Source organism: Pteropus medius, unplaced genomic scaffold (genome assembly GCF_902729225.1).
Source record: "Pteropus medius unplaced genomic scaffold, Ma_sr-lr_union100, whole genome shotgun sequence".
Taxonomy (NCBI): Eukaryota; Metazoa; Chordata; class Mammalia; order Chiroptera; family Pteropodidae; genus Pteropus; species Pteropus medius.
Window position 1 is genome coordinate 3,259,480 of NW_024354911.1, and position 19,435 is coordinate 3,278,914.

The 19,435-nt window shown below is 52.6% G+C and overlaps 1 protein-coding gene across 20 annotated transcripts in view; it reads left to right on the forward strand.

Moving 5' to 3' along the window:
* The first annotated feature begins 233 nt into the window (after positions 1 to 233).
* Positions 234 to 19,435, forward strand: part of STRA6 (signaling receptor and transporter of retinol STRA6) — a 38,990-nt gene continuing 19,788 nt past the window's right edge. The window contains exons 1-3 of one of the 20 annotated variants that reach the window (XM_039856657.1): positions 10,842 to 11,117; positions 15,963 to 16,054; positions 16,934 to 17,109. In XM_039856657.1, coding sequence (XP_039712591.1) covers positions 17,000 to 17,109 — 110 coding nt within the window. In that variant the 5' untranslated portion in view covers positions 10,842 to 11,117; positions 15,963 to 16,054; positions 16,934 to 16,999. Of the gene's footprint in view, positions 618 to 10,841; positions 11,118 to 13,787; positions 13,911 to 14,638; positions 15,697 to 15,962; positions 16,055 to 16,933; positions 17,110 to 17,195; positions 18,077 to 18,419; positions 18,569 to 19,435 lie in introns of those variants that run through there. The other 19 variants (XM_039856656.1, XM_039856650.1, XM_039856663.1 and 16 more) reach the window with 19 other exon arrangements.

Genomic DNA, 19,435 nt, shown 5'->3' on the forward strand with positions numbered 1-19,435 from the left:
GGAGGAAGCTCCAGGGCCTAGGGTGAAGGAACCCCCAGGATGGCTCCCAGACCTACAGGCGAGGAATTTTTAAGTTCATGTTTTCAGAAATTTCATCACGGGGAATTTCCAGCCCAAAGTTTCCCTCTGAAACAGCTCTGCCTGTGGGAGGTTGTCCTTAAACCTTCAAGATCTCTTAGAGAGGTGAGTTAGGTGCTGGGAGGGATGTGGCCGCTGAGGCCTTACAGCTCCAGGCCCAAGGCTGTTATGGCCTACCCCTGCCCCCCAATTCCCCAGGAGGCCTCATTTGCTCTTCAAAGAGTTGAGTGGGAGTCACCCAGCTGGCCAGGCTGCCAGACTTTGACCAGCACCTTGCTGCTTCCCTTACCCTCAGGGACCTACTCTGCCTAGCTCTGGACAGATGACCCTCATTCTGGTCAGATAAACTCCCTCCTACCCAGGGAAGGAGGGCCTCAGGTGTGCTGGGGTGGGGTAGCCATGTGGTCTCAAACCTGCCAAGAGGTGAATGAGGCAGCGCCAGGGACAAGATGAGTCCCCATGGAGCTCTGCTGGGAAAGGAAGCCCCTGAGCACCCTGTGCAGCTGGCAGGAAACCTGGAGCTGGTTCCCTCCTGTTGGGTAAGCTTCCCTCTGCAGCTCTGTCTGCATGCCCCAGTCCCCATCTGTGGGTCTGGGGATGAGGGAGTGATTTTATCCTGGAGTCCGTGAGTGTACATGCTAGAAATATTCACGAGGGATATGACTTTCACCACCCTCTCCACCCTCCAACACACACACACATACAGGGGAAGAAACTTGGGGACTGGAGAAGGGAAGGTATTCACTGCCTATATAATGTTAGCTCAGGGGAATCGCTTGTCTAGTGCAGTCTCCAGAATTCAGCGAAAGCTGTGACCAGCATTAGTGTGGCCATTTAGGGCTAAGTGACCTGTGGGCCATGGCTAAGAAGTGAAGTGATTCAAATTCAAAGCCAGTCACTGGAGCTCACACTGAGCCCTGCCTCTTGCTCCCTACTTATTCTGGATCATTGCATTCCTGATCCCCCTGCCCTCTGCCCCCCTGCTCCACCCTTAACCCCATCCCTCATCCCATGACCATCAGCAGTTCTGGTTTAAAAAAATGACACACAAGTTGAAGAACAACTTGTAAGCTTACCATAATGTTCTAAACTGAATAGATTCAATGGTTGAAATGCCTAATATAGACAAGACAGGATAGTTTGGAAGAGACAAAAATCAGTACAGGGAAGGCTTCCTGGAGGAGGTGATCTTGAGCCTATCCATTTGCACCTGGAACCCCAAAATCCATTCTTGGCTTTGAACTGAATATGGCTGAAGTCGGGCTCTGCTCAAGAATGCAATTCCCTCCTCTTCTCTCCATCCTTTCTGCTTACTACATTTTCTTCTCACACCCCCAACCCCCACCCCTTTTCAGCTCCCTTTCTCCTCTTCAATTGAGAACTAAAAAGGTCTGGGTTAAGTCCTTTCCTCCTGGGCTTCATTTTCCCATCTACAAAGAAGGGAGGGAGGATAGTTTCAAGGATCTCTGTGGTTCTAGGCCACATCCACTTGCCCAGGGAGCTGGCCACAGGCCTGAAGGACAGCCTGCAGCCCTACCTCTCACAGAAAAGCCAGGTTCTTGGTCTCGCTGCTGTCCTTCCAGCTGTGTCTTTGAGTCTCCAAGTCGCAGCCCCAGAAAGGTGCCTGCCTTCCTCAGGCAGAACAGTTGGATGAGTCTGCCTGAGCTGAAAGAAGCAGTTCCTCTCTTCTCTGAAGGACCCCTTTCCATTGTCTGTCCCCCACCAGCTGCCTGGCCCTGTTGTCAGGGTTGTGATTGCTGACTGCCCCCCGCCCCCAGGAGGGAAGTGATTTTCCTTTTCCTTAAAGCCATTTTCTTGTCTTGCTAGAAGCAGACATCTGACACTTTAAAAGGGAGAATGGCAGGGAGCTGATGGCATTAAATAACAGAAATTAGAGCTGCCTAAGATGGCTCAGCCATCTCACAGTCCCCTTCCCCACAGCAGTCCCACCCCTCCCTCACATGTGTTACATGTATTCAGAGCTGCAGCTTGCAATGCACTGTCCACGTGGTCCCTGGCTCAGGGTAGCCAGGCCGTGCTGGGACCTGGAGAGCAGGGGACTGCTTCTCCCTGAGCTCTGAACCTTTTGTCTACCTAGTCCTGTTACAAATTCTAGGACCGAAGGCCAAGGCCCAGGCCCTGAAGTCAGGGAGCTTGCAATCTGAAGGAAAAGAAGGCAGGTAGGAACCCAGGTATCATCCAGCTCAGTCACCAGCTCACCGCTGTATCCTCAGCACCCAGCAGAGAGCAGAACATATAGTAGGTTGTCAAAACTATTTGTTGATATAAGAATGAATGAATGAACAGAGGCCAAAGTGGTCCACGTAGCAGGCTGAGACCTATACAAGAGAAGCCGGTCCCTGCATCTCTGGTCTATCCTTCCAGTTCTTCTGGCACATGCTTCCAAATCACTCTGTCTAAACTACAGCTCAGATCTTGTCTTTCTCCTGTATAGACCCTTCTGGTGGCCCCTCATTGCCTCCTCAAGTGAACATCCACCTCACTCTTTTGCCGCCGTACCCCAATTCTCTCCACTTTCTCCCACCTATCCTCCCCCTCCCAGCCTGATTCAGCTCAGCACCCCGGGCTCCACTTCAGCCCAGACCAATGCACTGCTGGGAGACTGGCACAGCAGGAGAGCCACCCATCTTTGGCTGTAAACTTTTGTCAAACTCAGCTCTTTTTCCTGCTGCCAGCGAAGCCCTTTTCTTCTTCTCAATCAGCTTATTCTGGTCCCTTCTCCTAGAATAACCTCCCCAAAGCCATCCCTAAATGGGATCTGACAGAGTTGGCACTTAACAAAAATTTGATGGGTGAATGAATGGATAAATGAATGAATGAACAAATGAATGGAAGATTCATCTCAAATGACATCTCTTCTGAGAAGCCTTTCTTAGGCTCCAAAATCAGACATGCACATTCCTCACAAGAGCTCTCCTAGCACATACCTTGGAGGACCATCCAATGCCCACATTGTGTCTGGCTGTCTTCAAGCCAGGTGGCACCTGAGCCCAGAGACTGAACTAGCTTTGGATTCCATGCACTCTGATGCACTAAGCTCCCGAGGAAATGTTGGCATTAAATGGAATCAAGCATCCTTGGGGGTGATTCTCAGTTTCTCCACCTCTAAAATGGGCTGCTACTAGCTCCCTACTAGCTCCCACTTGTACTGGCTGTGAGGACTACCAGACACATGCCTGGTTGCAGAACTAGCTACCGTGGAGAACCCTTCTATAGCTTGGACAAAAACTAGACTCCCTCACCTGGGCCTGAGGCCGTCAGGGTTTGGGTTCAGGGCCCAGTCTCTCATGGTTGTGGGAGCTGGATGGACTTGAGGGCAGATGCACAAAGACTTCTGTCTTGGGGTCACTTGGAGCCTCCCTCAAAACCTAGTAGGAATGTATGAGATTGAGTTGGGGACTGAAGGGTTTTGGAGGTTACTCACTTACTGGGCAAAAGAAACAACAGCCAGCCGTGTCCCTGCTCTATGTAGCCTTCGCTCCATTTTCTGTCTCCCCTTTCCAGCTGGGACTCCCTGTCTCCATCCTCAGACAGCAGGTTCTCCAGAACCGAATAAGGCAACCTGAGAAAGTTCTGCTGCTCTGCTCAGCAAGGGATTCGGGACAGTCAGGCTTATCAGAGATGCTGGGTCTCCTAAATGGGGAGTCAGTAATGCCAGAACCTGAGCTGGGACCCAGGGAATACCCACAAGCAGCCTGGGCAGCTGGGGCTCTGGACTTGGTGACATAGGTTCTGGCTGGCTGGCCCCTAGAGGGCAGTTTGACTACGGATGCTGATAGGCCCAGTACACATGGAAAGCCACACTCTAGGCCAAGCCCCCACAGTGGTGGCCGTGGGGTCCACTCTGGCCTGGAGCAGAGCCAGGCTGCACAGTAGCAGTACAGGTCCTCATGCTCCTGCACTGAGAGGTTCACGAGGGGCTGGTCTGGGTGCGGGCAGCTAGAAAAGATGGCCTCGCCCACCTACAGGGCCTCCTGGCCTAAGGCCCCTCCAACCTCAGTGCCTCCACCTGCAGTTGTGTGTTGTGTTGCCCATCGTTCTTGCAGAAACCTGGGTGGGGAACATGGGACTCAGAGATACCTCTGGGGTCTCCCTGCCTCCCCCAAGGGATGAGGAAGACAAGCAGGGGTGTCAGGAAACTTGAGTTCCCAGCCTTTGAATTGAAGCCAGGCTTAGCTAAGATTTCCGCTGGGTGGCCCCTTCTTAGGACCTGCCCATGGCCCATCCTTTTAATGATGGCCCACAGGGTGGGGTGGCAAGGAGAGGGCTCCTAGCCTATGAGATAGTTCTGGGTCCTACAACCACCCCGAGGGAAGAATTCAACCTGCCTCTGATTTCTGGCCACTTAAAGGCCTGGAACCTGGTTTTCTCATTCCTTCACATCCCTTCTACTCCAGGAAACCTGTCTGGATGGACTCACAATCTAGGCATGGATCTTCTGCTCCTTCCAGATTACTTAACTATTTTCTTTGGGATTCCTGCCTTTCCACCTGATCTGGAAACTTCCTGAAAGCAATGCCCTGGTCTCTACCTCTCTGTCCACCCCCCATACCCACAGTCCAATGGTGTTCATGGCGGGGCATTCAGGGTGCTGGCTCTAATGTTACTCAGTGAGCCGTCCACTGCCAGTACTGGCCACAAACCTGCTGTGTGCTCAGCCCTTGTAAATTCACAAAGCCATTTTTCACCAGTCCTTTCAATTCCTCCTCACCTGACACTGTGCGACCAGCATTAAGGTCCCCATGTCACACTGAAGGAGGCAGGAGTTTACAGAGGGCTAGCATTTGCCTCAGATCACACAGGCAGAGCTTCCGGATTGACCCTGTCCCTCCTAGTTCCCCTGAGGCTATCCGGGGTCCCTAACAGGGCCTGGGGCAGGAGTTGAAGGGTCTTTCTTTCTCCCAATCCCCACCCTTACTTTGTACCTTTGGGCAAAGTAAAGACAAACTTGTTCCTCGTGTGGGTGAGGCTCTAGCCAGGATGCTGCTGCTCAATGACTTCAGAGACAGCAGAGCAGCAGCGGGGGCTCCCTGCAATTGCACCCCAGCCCTAGAGCTGGCCTGCTGAGGGTTACGAGCTGACAGCTACAGGGTATATCTATCCTCATTGTTAAACCCAACACTCAAGACCTCAAACGCCAGGTCCAGTGTCTTATCCTCGGCCTTTGGCCCCTGGCTGGGCATGGATGCAGGGACCCAGGGTTCGGACCCCCTGAAAGCCATGGCCATGTCAGGGACTGGCCCTTGAACTGAGCGCTGCCTCCTCCTACCCCACAGCCTCAGCCTGGGCCCCATTCGAAAGCCTCCATGCTGGGCACTCAGGGCCACACCCCATCCCTCTCTGTTTGAGGAGAAACCAGGTAACAAGCCAGGAAGTTAGGCCTGTCCCAGGGAATAAAGACTGCCACTAACCCCTGCCTTTTAGCATTTGTTAATTCAGTAAATATTTACTGAGCATCTACTGTTGCCAGGCACTATTTTAGGCATTTGGAACACAGCAGTGAACCAAACAAAGATTCCTGCCCTCCTGAAGCTTATTTTCTAGTTGGGGAGGGGCATGGAGACAAACAGGCCCTGTACATGCAACCATTCTTCCCTCAACACTTCCCTCTTTCTCCCTTACTTTCTTCTTTCCTTCTTTCTGACTGTGTTGGTCTTAGCATGGTTTGAGGGCCCTCCACATCTAACACCCCATCCTTCCCACTCCCGGCCTGCCCTCTCCCACTCAATCCCTGTGGCAAGCTCATTTTTTCTGGTGTGTGTATATGGGTACTTTAAAAAAAAAGACTGGGAAAATGCACAACATAAAATTTAACATTTAACCATTTTCGAGTGTGCAGTTCAGTAATGTTCAGTATATTTACATTGCTGTACAACCAAGCTCCAGAACACTTTTGATTTTGTAAAACTGAAACTCTACACCCATTAAACAACACCTCCCCACTTTCCTTCCCCCCAGCTACTGGCAACCAATATTCTATTTTCTGAGTCTATGACTGTGACTACTTTAGACATCATGTAAGTGGAATCACATAGTATTTGTCCCTTTGTGATTGGCTGAGTTCAGTCAGCATAATGTCCTGGGGAAGGCTCACTTTCGCCACACACCAGACTTGCCCTGTCTCCCCTCCCTGCCTTTGCTTGTGCTGATTCCTCTGCTCAAACTGCAGTACTACCTGTCACCCTATTCATCCTTCAGACCGGTTAAAAACCTCCTTCTCTGGAACTGGGTTAGTGACTTTTTCCTCTGCAACACTCTGCACCATCCTCTCCTGTCTCAAATGATAACTTTCCTACACTCAACTGAACATCCTTCAGGGATCATGTTGTTTGCCCAGGACAGGACTGGGCAAGGGGTAGGTGCCTAAGGGACCATTAAAGCATTACAGAATGAATGAATAAATGAACAAATGAATGAATGAATGAATGAATGAATGGAAGGATAAATGAATTAATGGACAAAACCGACCCTACTTCTGCTTGTGCAGAAAGAATAAGAAATGGTTCTTTTGGCTGTTTCATTTGGATTTCATCTGTGAGAAGTAAAGACCATTTGGGGTTTTGACTCACACTTGGATTCAGAGATGCATCCTGGTGCCCAGGAGTGTGGGCAGCAGTGTTGGGGGTAAGTGTCAGGAAAGAGACAGTGGTTCATAAAGCTCAAGCTTCTCCTCGCCTGGCCTCAGTTCCATGGAGCATGTCTGTAAACCTCAGTGAATTTTAGCAGGTCAGAGGTGGATAGCACTCCCATTTTACAGATGGAGAAACTGAGCCCAGGATAGCAGAGTAAGACCAGATCCCTACTCCTTTCCCAGGATTCACTTCACTCCCAGCTGCTTCCCTGATTCAGCTTCCTGTGGTTTTCAAAAGGTTTAAACTCCAGGCAGAGGCCTGACTTCCACAGAAGTCAAGAGGGGGTGGGGCAGGGAGTGAGGTGAGCAGAAGAGGCAACAGCGCTGACTTCCAAGCCTCCTTCCTTCCGCAGCCCCAGCATGAAAGGCCTTAATGGGGCCCTCCAGTCTTCTTTCTTCCTGGAAGAATGGCTTACTCAGAGGCTGCTGGCTTTGTCTGGAAGAGCCTGGGCCTGCAATTAGCCCACCCCAGAGGGTTCTCTTCCTGCTTCCCACAATAGCTCCTTTCAGCCTCCCCCACGACACCTCCTCCCATGGCTCTTATGTGCCTTCAGACCCTTGTTTGAAGGACCCACCTCCAACTGCTCCCATTCCTGGCCTCTGCTCAGAGCTGAATCCTCCCTGAAGGAACATGTGTGAGTTCACTGGACCCTTCAAGGGTCTGGGGGCTGGGGCTATTACTCGCTTCTACAGATGGTAAAAGAGAGGCACAGAGAAACCAAGTAGATGAGTGAAAGTCTGGACCTGCACCTCAGGCCTCCTAATCCCAGGCTAGTATATCATATGATCACTGCTGCTCCACGGTGGGACTTCAGTAACCAGTGCCCTCCAGCAGCCTTCCCGCCCACACAGTGGGACTGTCCCAGGCCCACATCCCATGCCCTCCAAGTCCACAGGGCCAGAGGCTCAAGGGGTGATAGAATCACAGACCCGACTGGCAAAGTGGAGCAAGGCGGCCAGCTTCTCCCCATTGCGCAGGTGGGAAAACTGAGGCCCAGAGCAGGAATGGGCCTTGTTTGTGGTCATTCAGCTAGTAAGTGGTAAAGGAAAAAATAGAAGCCTAGTCTCTTCCCTACACTGATTGTGGTGGTTACCTTGAAACTCTCCCCTTTGAGTGGTAACTCTGATCCAGTGCCCATGCTTCCAACCCCACATGACTTCCTGCTCCAGGCTCCAGCACAGAGCACTGTCATTAGAGTCTTGGGACAACCTTGAAGCCCTCTGACTCTGGCCTTCAGCCAAGCAGCAGCTGGGCTGCACCCATGATCTCTGGAATCACCGTGGCAGCCCTGCTCTGCCAGCCTTGGCTCGGAAGGGATAAAGTTCCTGGGGTGGCAGGAGTGAGAGGGTGCCAGCCTCTCTGGCAGCATTAGCAGCACTGACTTTGCCTTTCAGAAATGTGCTCAGTTGCCCAGCTGCTCCACTGGCTCCAAGGACTCAAACCCCTGCTTGGGGGCCCTGCAGAATCTGAGGGTTCTGAGACCAGTGCCCATTCTCCTACAGCATTGGAGACGGACAGAGCAGATATGGGGGGAGGGGGGCAGGAACTGGCAGGGGCAGCACAAAGTCAGCACATAACAGCCCAAGAAAAGGCACTGCCCAAAACCTTTAGGAGGAGAAACCAACTTCACAGCCAGGCTCAGAGAGAAGGAGACGGAGAGACAGAACAGTGGGAGAAAGGGAAAGACAGAGAGAGGAAGAGAAAGGGAAAGAGAGAAGAGAGAAAGACACGTAGAGATTGACAGAGAACGAGGCAGAGACACAGAGAAAGAGAGACAGTAACATAGGAGACAGGCAGGCTGAGTCAGACAGAGAGAGAGAGTGGGAGAGAGAGACAATAATAGGAATGGAAAGATAGACTGATAGACTGGGACAGACAGGCAGACAGAAGGACAGAGAGAGAGAAAGAAAGAGAAAAAGAAGTGAAATAGGAGATGCTGACAGACGGATCCTTGAGTGGGCAGAGGTTTTGCTGTATTCTCATTAGACAGATTGCTGAGAGGTGTGTCTCGGGCCTGCTGTTTAATCAACTCTGGGGGCCTTTGCCCAGCCCCAGGGACTGGCCCCAAGCCACAGAATGGAGCAGCATCCAAGATCTGGGAAGGGAGGTTTCTGGAAGAACAGCCATGTAGGTGGCAAAGTGGAGGAACAGCCACGTAGGTGGTGATGGTGGTGGGGATCTCTGACAAAACGTCTCTTAGCTTAGTTATTGTCCCTGGTATATCACGTGGCTTCTCTGGGCTTCTGTTTCTTCTGGAGGTGAAGGTGAGTAGAGCAGGGGTCTCTGAGGTCTCCTCCAGCCCTCAGATCTGGCCTTAGCAGGCTCTGTCTTTGTAGCTAACTTAACTGCTCTATCCTATTTAACTAATAATCTCTACCTCATTGTCTAAGATAGCTGCTTGAGATCCAGCCATTGCAACTGTATTTCAACTAACTGGAAGGAAGAAAAGAGTAAAGAAAACATCTCTCTTTTAAAGAACACCTCTCTTTGGAAGTTAGGCTAAATACTTTATTTTCTATCTCATCGGCCAATACTTAGTCTCAGGGCTGCATCTAGCTTCGGAGGAGGCTAGGGAATGTACAATACTAGGCTGTGGACAGAATCCATTTCACACAGCTCAGTAATGACTTCACAGCTCCTTATTCACAGCAGGCTTCAACACAGCCTCATGATGTTTTCCTTTTGCTTACTAGATAGATTTTAAATATACATTTACATAAATATACATTTCAAAATAATTTGCACATTATACAGCAACTTGCATTATTGGTTATTGCTGCTTGGCACTATGTCTTGGGGGCTCTACCATGCCAGTCCACAAGGAAGTACCTCCTTTGGACAGCTGAGTGGTACCTTACCATACCGATGTATCAGAGCTTACTGATGGGTATTGGACTTGGTTACAAACAACAATGGGTGTCTTCTCTGCATATATAAATGCAAGTGTTCCTTGAGGATAGATTCCTAAAAATGGACCAAAGTTTAATTCTCTTTGTGTGGTGCGTTGAGCCCTTTCTGTCTAAAACCCTTCTCCATAGGGAAGACAGTTGGTCAGGTCAGAGCCAGGGGACCCCTTCCAATGTGGCTTGGGCTAGTCCCTCTCCCCTTCTCTTCCACTGAGTAGGCATAGCCCTGACATTATCCTTGCTTCTGTGCCCACTATTTTGGAGGCTTCACCATTGTTGAAGCCTCACATCCTAAAGTCTGTGCTCCTTGGGCTGCCCCATCCTTTTATTGACTATACTCCCTTTCTCCTGAGAGGAGGAAGAAGACCCTTCCCCAAGAGTCATCCTGGGAATTTAGGGCCACACTTTTATCCCTTCTCACCCCTTCCTGCGTGCCCCAGCATCACATTTTAGCATCTTCTGAGCACTTTTCCTTTCCTTAGTCCTGTTTATACCCTTCTAGGAAGGGGATGGGAGAGCATAGTGTGCCTAAGCCCACCCCCTGCTCAGCGACGGGGATCAGGGGTCTGTCTCTGCAGCCTCGGGGGCTGCGGGAGTGTACTTGGGATACATGACTGCCCCAGAACCCCAGCCTTCTTCTAGGGAAAGACTGGGCTATGAGTTGAGGAGAAATCTCTCTGAGTGGGCCTTTTGGCTCTCCCCTCGGAATGGATCATACCTGAAATATGAGCCCCAAAGCCCCAAGAAAATGTGACACATTTCCCCTTTCTCCTGATCAAGGGCCCTCAGCCCAGCTGGGCAGCAGCAGGAATGCTGATCAAGTTATTAAAAGCTTAGCTGGTGATTCCCCTCCAGCTTGGTGCAATTCATCAGGCAATCTGCCCCGCCCCCAGTGATGGATGGTGACAAATGAGGGTAGGTAGGGGGTTCCGGAGCCCATCCAGGGCCACAGCTGGGGAACTCAACCATCAAAGCCTTGAGCAGGCTTCTCCACCGAGGTGACTCTGAAGGCCAAGGAGATCAAGTTTCGGGCAAATGGTTTGAGGGGTGGAGACGCTCCTCCGGAGACAAGCTGTCCTGTGTGTGGTGTGGGGCCCCAGCCCTGCTGTAGGCCTGAGCTGGAGAAGTGGGGGTGGGGTGGGCTTCTCTGATTCTGAATCACAGGCAGGAGGCCTGGGGGCTGGAGGAGGGGCCTGGCCTGAGCTGGTGGGAAGGAAGGAGCTGCCTTTCTGGGAGGAGATCAAACACCTTTGAAAGCAGGTGCTGAGGACGTTGCTCAGGGCCAAGTGCTGAAACTGCACAACCAGCCAGCCCTCTGGGATCCCAGCCAGAGCCTGTGCTGGCGCTCAGAGGAGGAGGCTCTAGTTGTTGGGGAGCACCCTGTCTGCCTGGAGGGACAGGACTTCCCAGGGTGATCAATAAGGAGAGGAAGAGATACAGAAGGCAGAGGCCAAGAGAACGCCTGGTGGAGGTGGGCCAGGTAGGACTGAAACAGGTGGGGGGAGCAGGGAGATGGCATGCTGCGGGGAACAGAGCACCAACGAAGGCTTGGAGGCAGGAAGCGGGCAGGAATGGTAGGGCTGAGCAATTCCGACAGATGAGGTTGGAGACCGGGAGATGGCTATACTGGTGGATACTGGGGAGCTAGCGTGAGCTCCAAAAGGCAAGAAGAGTCATGTCTGAATAGGATCTGCTTGTGAGCAAGAGATTGATGGAGAGTCCTGTCCTATGGGAACAAGGAGAGAGCACTCAGGGGATCTGCCCAGCAGTCAGTGTCCTCAGTGAGGAAGGAGGGCAGCACAAAGCCTGCGTGTCAAGGCCAGACTGTGGTGGCACCACCCCAGGGAGGACGTGCTGGGAAGGGAGAATCCAGGGCTCTTATAGCTGAGGGAATTGTCATGGCCTTCGGGCTAGTCCTCCTCTGCAGACAGGAAAACTTCTGTAGCATCCTGATACCAGTCTCTTCGTGATTGCCTCCCCGCTCTATGGGGGGCTCACTACTCTGTGAAGTAGGAAAACTATCTTTGTCTTGAGCTGAAATCTGTCTCCCTGCCTTCCCTCCTCTGAGTCAGTTCTAGCCTAGTCCTCTGGGAGGGGAAGAACAGCCTGCTTTCTGGGAACAGGCAGCTACCCTCCTCCTCCTCACCAGTATCCACACTCATACCAGAGCGGTCTGGCCTAAGTCCCTTATTTTCTGATGATGCTGTTGGTGAGGGAGCAGGAGAGTTCTAGAAATGGCATGTCACATGATGCTTCTGATACTCCTACATAGCAAGGGAGGTAAGGGGTACAGAGCTGTCCACACTCTCCCCTCATGACCTTTGCAGCCAGCAACACTGCATTCCAGGCACCGAGTGGGTTCAGGCTGGGTCTGGAGCCAGGGTTAGGCACATATGTCTACCAGGGGCATTTCCATAGGTGTGTGAGTGTACTGTGTAGACGGGTACAACCTCCTAGCTCTCTGGCCTGCATGGGGTGGAACCCTTTTATCCATGGGTTCACAGGGGGGACAGGCTGCACAAGCAGGCACATGGGCTATCCCCCCAACTCCTGGACCAGAGCCCCCCTTGGTGATTCTTTGTTGTGCTGATGGCATTCGAGGTGTTTCTGAGGCTCTGAGGCTTTACTGAGGTTTGGGTGGTGTAAAACTTTTGAAGGGAGCAGTTGGACTTAGAGAGCCAAGGGCTGGGATGGGAGGATGGTGAGCAATGGGGGTCTCTGGGTTTCTGTAACTGCTCACCATGGTTTCAATGAGATTTCTTGCCTGATTTGCCAGAGTTTGAGGGTCCTTGAAATGTGGCTGAGGTCCTGAGGTCCTGAGGTATTTTAGATGTCCTGGTGTGTTCATGAAGTTCTGGGGATTCATGAGGGTGATATTGAGGTGATATTGAGGTTCTGGGGTTCTTGTTGTGTTATTAAAATTCTGGGGCTATTGCTGAGATTCTTGAGATGCTTTGGGGGTCCTGGGCATACTTGGGGGTGTTTCTGAGTCCCGGGTCTGCTGCTGACCTTAGGCATTCATTCTGGTCCACTCCTTTTAAGTGTAACACTTTGCCCTTTGAGGATTCTGGTAACTACAGGCCAAGGAAGGTACACACGCACATGGGCCTCTGTTTCTGGATGCAAAAATTCCCCAGATTTAATCAACTTGAAGAAAAACAGGGGGAGGAAGGAAGCCCAGTCCCAAGGACTTCTTGGGCCAGTTCCAGCCAGAGGGGCAGGGCAGACTGCCTTTGTCTGCTCAGAGCCCGGATGCTTTTTGCTAGCCTCCTCCCACAGTGAGCAGGGCTAAGCTACCCTAATCTGCACCCAGCAGAGAGAGCCCCGCTGGCTTGGGTGCTCCTTGGATATGGCATCAGCCTCATCGGCATGGGTTCTCGAAAGCCACAGCTGGGAAGCCGTGCCCCCTGCCCTGCTCCCTCCTTGCCTCTTAGACTCCCCTTCTCTGCTCTCCGAAGACACTTACACTCATTCCAGCTACCACTGCTGACCATGTCTGATCTTAGAGCCCCTACTCCAGGACCCCTCCTCCAGGAGGAAGCCTTCAAGACTGCCCAAACCATCTCCTCACTCCTCCTCCCCACTCCTCTCCTCTGAGCTTCTGCAGTCTGTCTCTCAAGTACCTCCACTCTCTGGCCCCTCCTCTTCTGGTGGCAGGTGCTGGTTTCCTACTCTTTCAAGTGTGCCTCCCCTTGTAAAGCGAACTCCAGAGGGCAGGTCCTGGACTCTGCCGCCAGGCCTTGGGAGAAATTCTTTAGGAGAACCTCATTACCCTTTCTCCTCTTATTACTTTTCCTTGCCAGCTTGCAGTCCCAACACCTCAGAGCTAACCCTCCCATTTTGCAGATGCAAGTTCCAAGCTATTCTAGCTCCAAGCTGAGGAGATACTTTAGGATCAAGAAGTGGGGTCCCCCTCCCATCCTGAGCTACACGGCCACCCAGTATCCATGGATCTCCAATCTAGCCTGTCTTCCCGCCCCTGTAAGAGTGGATAGGGGAAGAGGGGCCAGGAATCTGGGTATAAGGCAATGGGAGATGCCTGGACAGTCACAGCTGCTCTCTGTGGCTTTAACCTGGTATGCTGGCTCCACATTCTGGGACCATGAAGTCATTGAGGGCGGGGAGTGGGGGCCTTGGGGGATAGGAGAGTTCACAATAAAAGAGTCTCTAGGCTGGATGACCCACCCTTCCTGGGTCAGAGGCAGGGCTGAGTTCTGGAGAGATGAAGGGACTTTACTCAAGGTCACAGGGCCAGCCCAGGGCTCAAACCCAGGTAGGCTGCCTCCCCAAGCAGTATTTTCCACTGCCATGTAGAAACCGTGCTGTTACCTCCTGGACCTTCTCCTTTCTGTTCCCAGCCCAGTCCTGACCCTGACCATGGTGCTGGGCACAAGACTGCTCCCTGGCCCCTGTGCCCACACCTAGGAGTTGGATGAAGCTCACCATTTTCTCACCTCTGCTGAGGGCCTCCCTGAGGGTGGCCTCTGCATCACTCTACTGAGGAGGGTGGGGATATCATGGGCCCTGCACTATCTCTGGGGGGAGGGGTGGTCCCGCTGGAAGTACCTTTGGGGGCAGAGCAGGGTTTGGCTCAGGGAGGGGTGTTGTGGGGAAGGGACTGTGCCTCATCTTGCCTGGGGCCCCCGAGGCTGTTGGAGGCTCCTGCAGGCAGCCCTAATGCCTTTCCTCAGTGCCCAGTTGGGTACCTTCCTCTCTTCCTTCAGGCCTCTGCTCAGATAACATCTCCTTAGCAAGGCTTTTCCTGACCTAAAAAAGCCAACTCCTGTCTGTCTATCTCTTTTCTTATCCCACTTTATTCTCCCTCTCAGCACTCATGACGCATTTTGTCTCCCCGCTCCCCCCACCACACATCAGGTTTCCCGAGGTACAGGACTTGATCTCTCTTGCTTGCTGCTGTATTCTCAGCATGTGGAACCTGGGCTGGCACACAGTCGGCCTGCAATTGACATTTGTTGAATAAGTGAATGAATGAATTAACCAGGCTGGGGAGTAGATTCAGGCTCCCTTCAGGGAAGGAAGTAGTTTCTGACAGACAGATGTCCCACCATGAACATCTCTGCCTTGTAGAGGAAGTAAGCTTCCTGTCACAGACTGGACTCTAATTTTTAGAGGTATCATGAGGCGGATTTAAAATCAAATAGGAGTTGGTTGCTCCCTAAGCTACCTGTCTGAGGCCTATGAGCAGTGAAGGGGCTGTCAGGCTCTAGAAAGCCCTACTGGATAAACCAGGGCATAACAGTAGCACGCACAGGACAGGCCCATGGAGGAGTGATGGTCTCCAGAAAGAGCATAGCTTTGCCAAGTCCAGGTATAAAGTCCCTCTGACCTAAGCACTGTGTATCAGGGGAAGCGGGGAGGTGGAGGAGAAGAGGCAGAACTATGTCCTCGGAGCTCACAGCCAGGCCTGGGAGGCAGGATTCACCCCAAATCCCTGGGATTAGACAGGCGGTATGGGCTCCTGCACTGCATCAAATAAAGTTCAGGTTCAGCTCTGAGTCAGCAGACACTGAAATTCCGTGGGTTGGGGAGGGATGGTCAGAGCCCTCTTCCTGGAAGAGGGGCCATTTGGGAAGAAGCGGGAGGAGCCAAGGCCCTCTTCCTGAAAGGCTTTGTGGGCCTGCTTACGGAATTTGGATGGGAAGACTTTAAGATTTCAAGCCCTGTCCCCTTTGAGCCTTTTCCCATGCTGCTCCCTCTGTTGAGATCATGCTTCTCCACACTCCTCCTCCTCCTCTTAACTCCCACCCTCTGCTCAGCTGATTTTTTCCTGCTCTCAGATCTTCACTCAAAGTTACTTTCTTCAGGAATCCCCTCATTCTTTCAGACCAAATTGTCTCCCGTGGTACACATGTTAGGGCACTCTGCTTTCCCTTTATGACCTTCAGACACTTCAGGTCATTTACCTACTTGTCTGTGTCCCCTAAACTGTACACGCTCACATCCCATGGCCCAGAACAATGCTGGCACTTAGTAGGTGTTAAAAGAATAAGGAGATGAATATCTTTTTAAAAACTCTGTTGAATGGATGCCTAAGCTAGGTAGGGCCATGGCCCAGGCCCACTATGGGTTACTGGAAGAATGGACCCTCAAAGGTTCAGGAGTCCTGATCCCCACCCAGGGGTAGGGGGCTTGAGAACTGCTCTCTGCCTTCCTCTGCATCTGGTCTCATGCCCTTACTCCCCATCCAGGCTTGAACAGGAAGGGGAGGGAAATGGGCTGGGGGGCAGCTTCTTAGGGGAAGGAAGATGGAGAGGAACCCCAGCCCTTACTAAGGCCCTGCCTTACTCATCCTTACCTTCACCAGATACCCTGGAAGGAGCAAAAAGCAGGAGGGTTTCTCCTTGCCTACACATGGGTCTGGTTCGTGCTTAAAGGACTAATTTGTGCCTTGTGGGGGTGAGTTATCTTCTTGTGAAATCAAGTGGGAGAAACAAAAAAGTTTACCAGACACATGTTGCCTCCTTCATGGAAACCCAGGAGAAGAAATAGATAGGCTCCCTTCCTGTCTTTGCCTAGCCCAGCCCCAGCTATCTCCTTGGGTTGCAGAATGCCAGAGCGACTAGAGTGAGAATGAGGCCCTGCAGATGTAGTGGGCAAAGGTGTGGTAGCTTTGGGGCAGGTGCTGAAGGCAGGTACTTGTGCCAGTCAGTGCAGGGCCAGGTGCCAGTGGAGCTGGGGCCTCCTCCCCCAAGGAGGGGGCTCCGACAGGACCATAGTGTGTTCCCACCACTGAGACCCAAAGGGGTGATCTCCAGGGAGCCTGAACAAAGAGGGGGATTGGGCTGAACGGGCTGGGAGTCCAGCTGGGAGGGTCCAGCAGACTAGCCGAGTCCGCCCCGAAGCCAGCACACCCTTTCATCTCTGCAGCTCCTTCCTCCCTGGCCCTTCCTTGAGTATGTGTTTGTGGGTCTCTCTGAGTGGGTTTGGGGAGGGGGAAGGAAGGAGGGGTCCTCTGTGGGCAGCTCAGATTGGACAAACTTTCTTTGAAAATGATCCTTTGAGCGAAAGCCTGCTGGTGGTCAGACAGTTAGACAGACAGGTGATCCAGCAAGAGCTCAAGGACACCTAAGGAGACAGCTACCTCCTGCGGCACCGGGTGGGGACGTAAGAAGTCCTTCCCCTCTTCCCCCTCCCCTTCCCCTTGCCAGCCAGACCAGGCCCTCACTCCCAGACACACTTTTCCCAGAGAGCTAAAAGAAAGAAAGTAACCTTTAGGATTAAAGAGAAACGTTTCTTTGTTTGGGTTTCTTTCTTTCTTTTTTTTTTTCTTCTAAGCTTCTTTTCACATCTGTAGTGGCTTTTTTTCATTTTGTCTGAGAGTCAAAGGAGAAGGACCGGAGAATGTCCGAGGCAGCCGGGAACCAGACCTCCTCAGGGGACACAGACGACTATTCCTATGGCAGCTGGTATATCGACGAGCCTCAAGGTGGCCAGGAGCTCCAGCACGAGGGGTAAGTGGAACCCCTGGCTCTGTGGCCAGCAGAGAGTACGGAGAAGACTCTGGACTCTGCCACTCATTTGCAGTGTGACCCTTGGCAATTCGCAACCTCTCTGGGCTTCAGAGTCCTTATAGGTTACATGAGTCCACCAGCCCTTGCCCAGGTGGTCACCTTAAAAGCACCTGTGTGGTGAGTTTAAACTACAGATTCCCGGGCCCCATCCTTGGAATGGGCAACTCTGGCCTGTAGCCAGGATGCAGAGTGATGGATGAGTGGTTGAGAGAAGTCAGTCCTGCCTTCAAGGGGTTAATGGTCCCTGTGGTGACCATCTGGGATGTGGTGTTAGCAAGTGTCAGGTTCTCTGGGCAATGCTGGGGGGCAGGGGGAGGCAGAGAACCAAGTAAGAAAGCCTGGTGGGGGAATCTTTGAGGAAACAGGCCGCCCCTGTTGTCTTTGGCCGGCCTCAGGGTCTCTGTGAAGATGAGGAGGTCCTGTTCCCTCTAGCAGGAGTGCTCTGGCGAGCCCTAGAAGGGAGGCGGCCTCAGCCCAACCCAGTGTGCCCTGTGGACTCAGGCCACAGCTGTCTTTTCCAGACTGTTTCTATCTTTCTTTCATCTGGGTGCCCTGGAGAGGGAGCTGGGCCTCCCTGTGCCACCACATGCTGCCAAGGACACCTTGCCTCTGAGGGCCTCAGAGCCCAGTTCTCCCCTCTTTGCTTCTATCCCTGACCCCATCCCCCACCTCCCTGCTCTGCGTGAGAGTTGGAGGAACTGGTAAGGTGAGGTTGAGGAGTTGCCGAGCCAGATGTGTGCACATCTGTTCTTCATCAACAAGAAACTGGAGAAGGAGAAATGCTTGCATGCCTCCCCAGGGGCTGGGGCTGGGGCCAAGCCAGACTTGGGTCACCCAGCAGGGACAGAGGCCCCACCCAGGCCTGGGGAAAGGAACTGTTTGCAGGACTTCAGGCTCTGACTACCTGGTAAGCAGCCCTATTGTCATCAAGGGTGTGCCCCTTCTCCCCATCCCTGGCTGACCCCCGCCCCCCCAACATATGTATGGGGAAGGAGGAGCAGCAGAAGGGGGAGGGGCTCAGGAGACCTTGGAGGACACAGACCCTGGCCTAAGTTAAGGCCTTGATCAGAAACTGTGTCCTTGGGGACCTCAGGGTCTGGTCATTGACTGGGGCCAGGCGCCTACAGCCAGCTCTGTAGCTGGGGTATTTATATATGGTCCTAGAATAAAGTTGGGTGTGTGTCAGGGACTGGGTACTGCCTCTAATGTGGGTGGCATATAGAATTTGCAGCTCGCTTCTTCCACTGCAGGGAAGAATGAAGAGGTTTGTTTGAACCTACTTACTTAGCCAAACCAAGCAGAGCCTGCCTCCTCCCTACCACCCCCTCAAAGGTGGGAGCAGGAAGCAGGGAGCCCAGGTGAATCCCATGGAGGTGAACTCGAACTCATCTCGCCCTGTGTGAGTCAGATGCCCCAGGGAGATTGGGCACCAAAGCTTTGAGGAGCCATGACAGTGGTCCTCCTCTGTGCCTTAGTGTGCCCCAGCATGCTTGGGACTTGGGGAAGGTGGGCTCTGTTGACAGTGGCTGGGATGGACTCAGTCTCCTGTGCCCCTTTGGTGCCAGGACCTGTTTGAAAAGATTGGGGGTTGAATCTGACAGGGATGGGATATGTCATCTGGGGTCTTTTGTGGGCATGGGTTTGCTTGGCATAAGGTGAGCTGGCCCTTTTCTCCCTCAGAAGCCTCTCTGGCTACTTATGTGCCCAGCTTAACATGTGCCCATGTGCTATCCACTCATCATCAATTCTGAGCTTCCTAGCCAGGGCCTGAGGATACAAATATGCCTGTGGCAGCTGTCCATGATGTCACTTACTTCCCCCCACTTTAAAGGGCTGCTTGGAAGGTGAAATTGGACGCTCATCCCATGGCCTTTCCTCTTACCATATGAGGCCCATGCCAGGGTCATCTGCAGGCCCTTCTTCTGTGTGTAGGGGAGGTCAGGAAGCAGGGTTCCAGGCCACCCAGGACTTCATGCCGCCAGACCTCCACCCCAGACAGTCAGCCCTTCCTTCTTACCCACAGAGATGTGCTCTGCCCTAGCCTCTGGATGGGGCCCTTTGCAGGCTCCTGTTTAGAGCCAAATTCTGGAAACAGTTGTTTGTCCCTTTGTCTCGGTGTCCTCAGCACACTGCTGTTTGGCCTCTGTCCCTGAGTGTCCAAGACCAAGCCTTAGCTCCTTGGGCTACATTTGACTCTGGTGCTCAACCCTTGTCTTGGAATAAGGCCCAGAACCCCACAGTCATTCCGGAAACTCCCCTCCCCTCT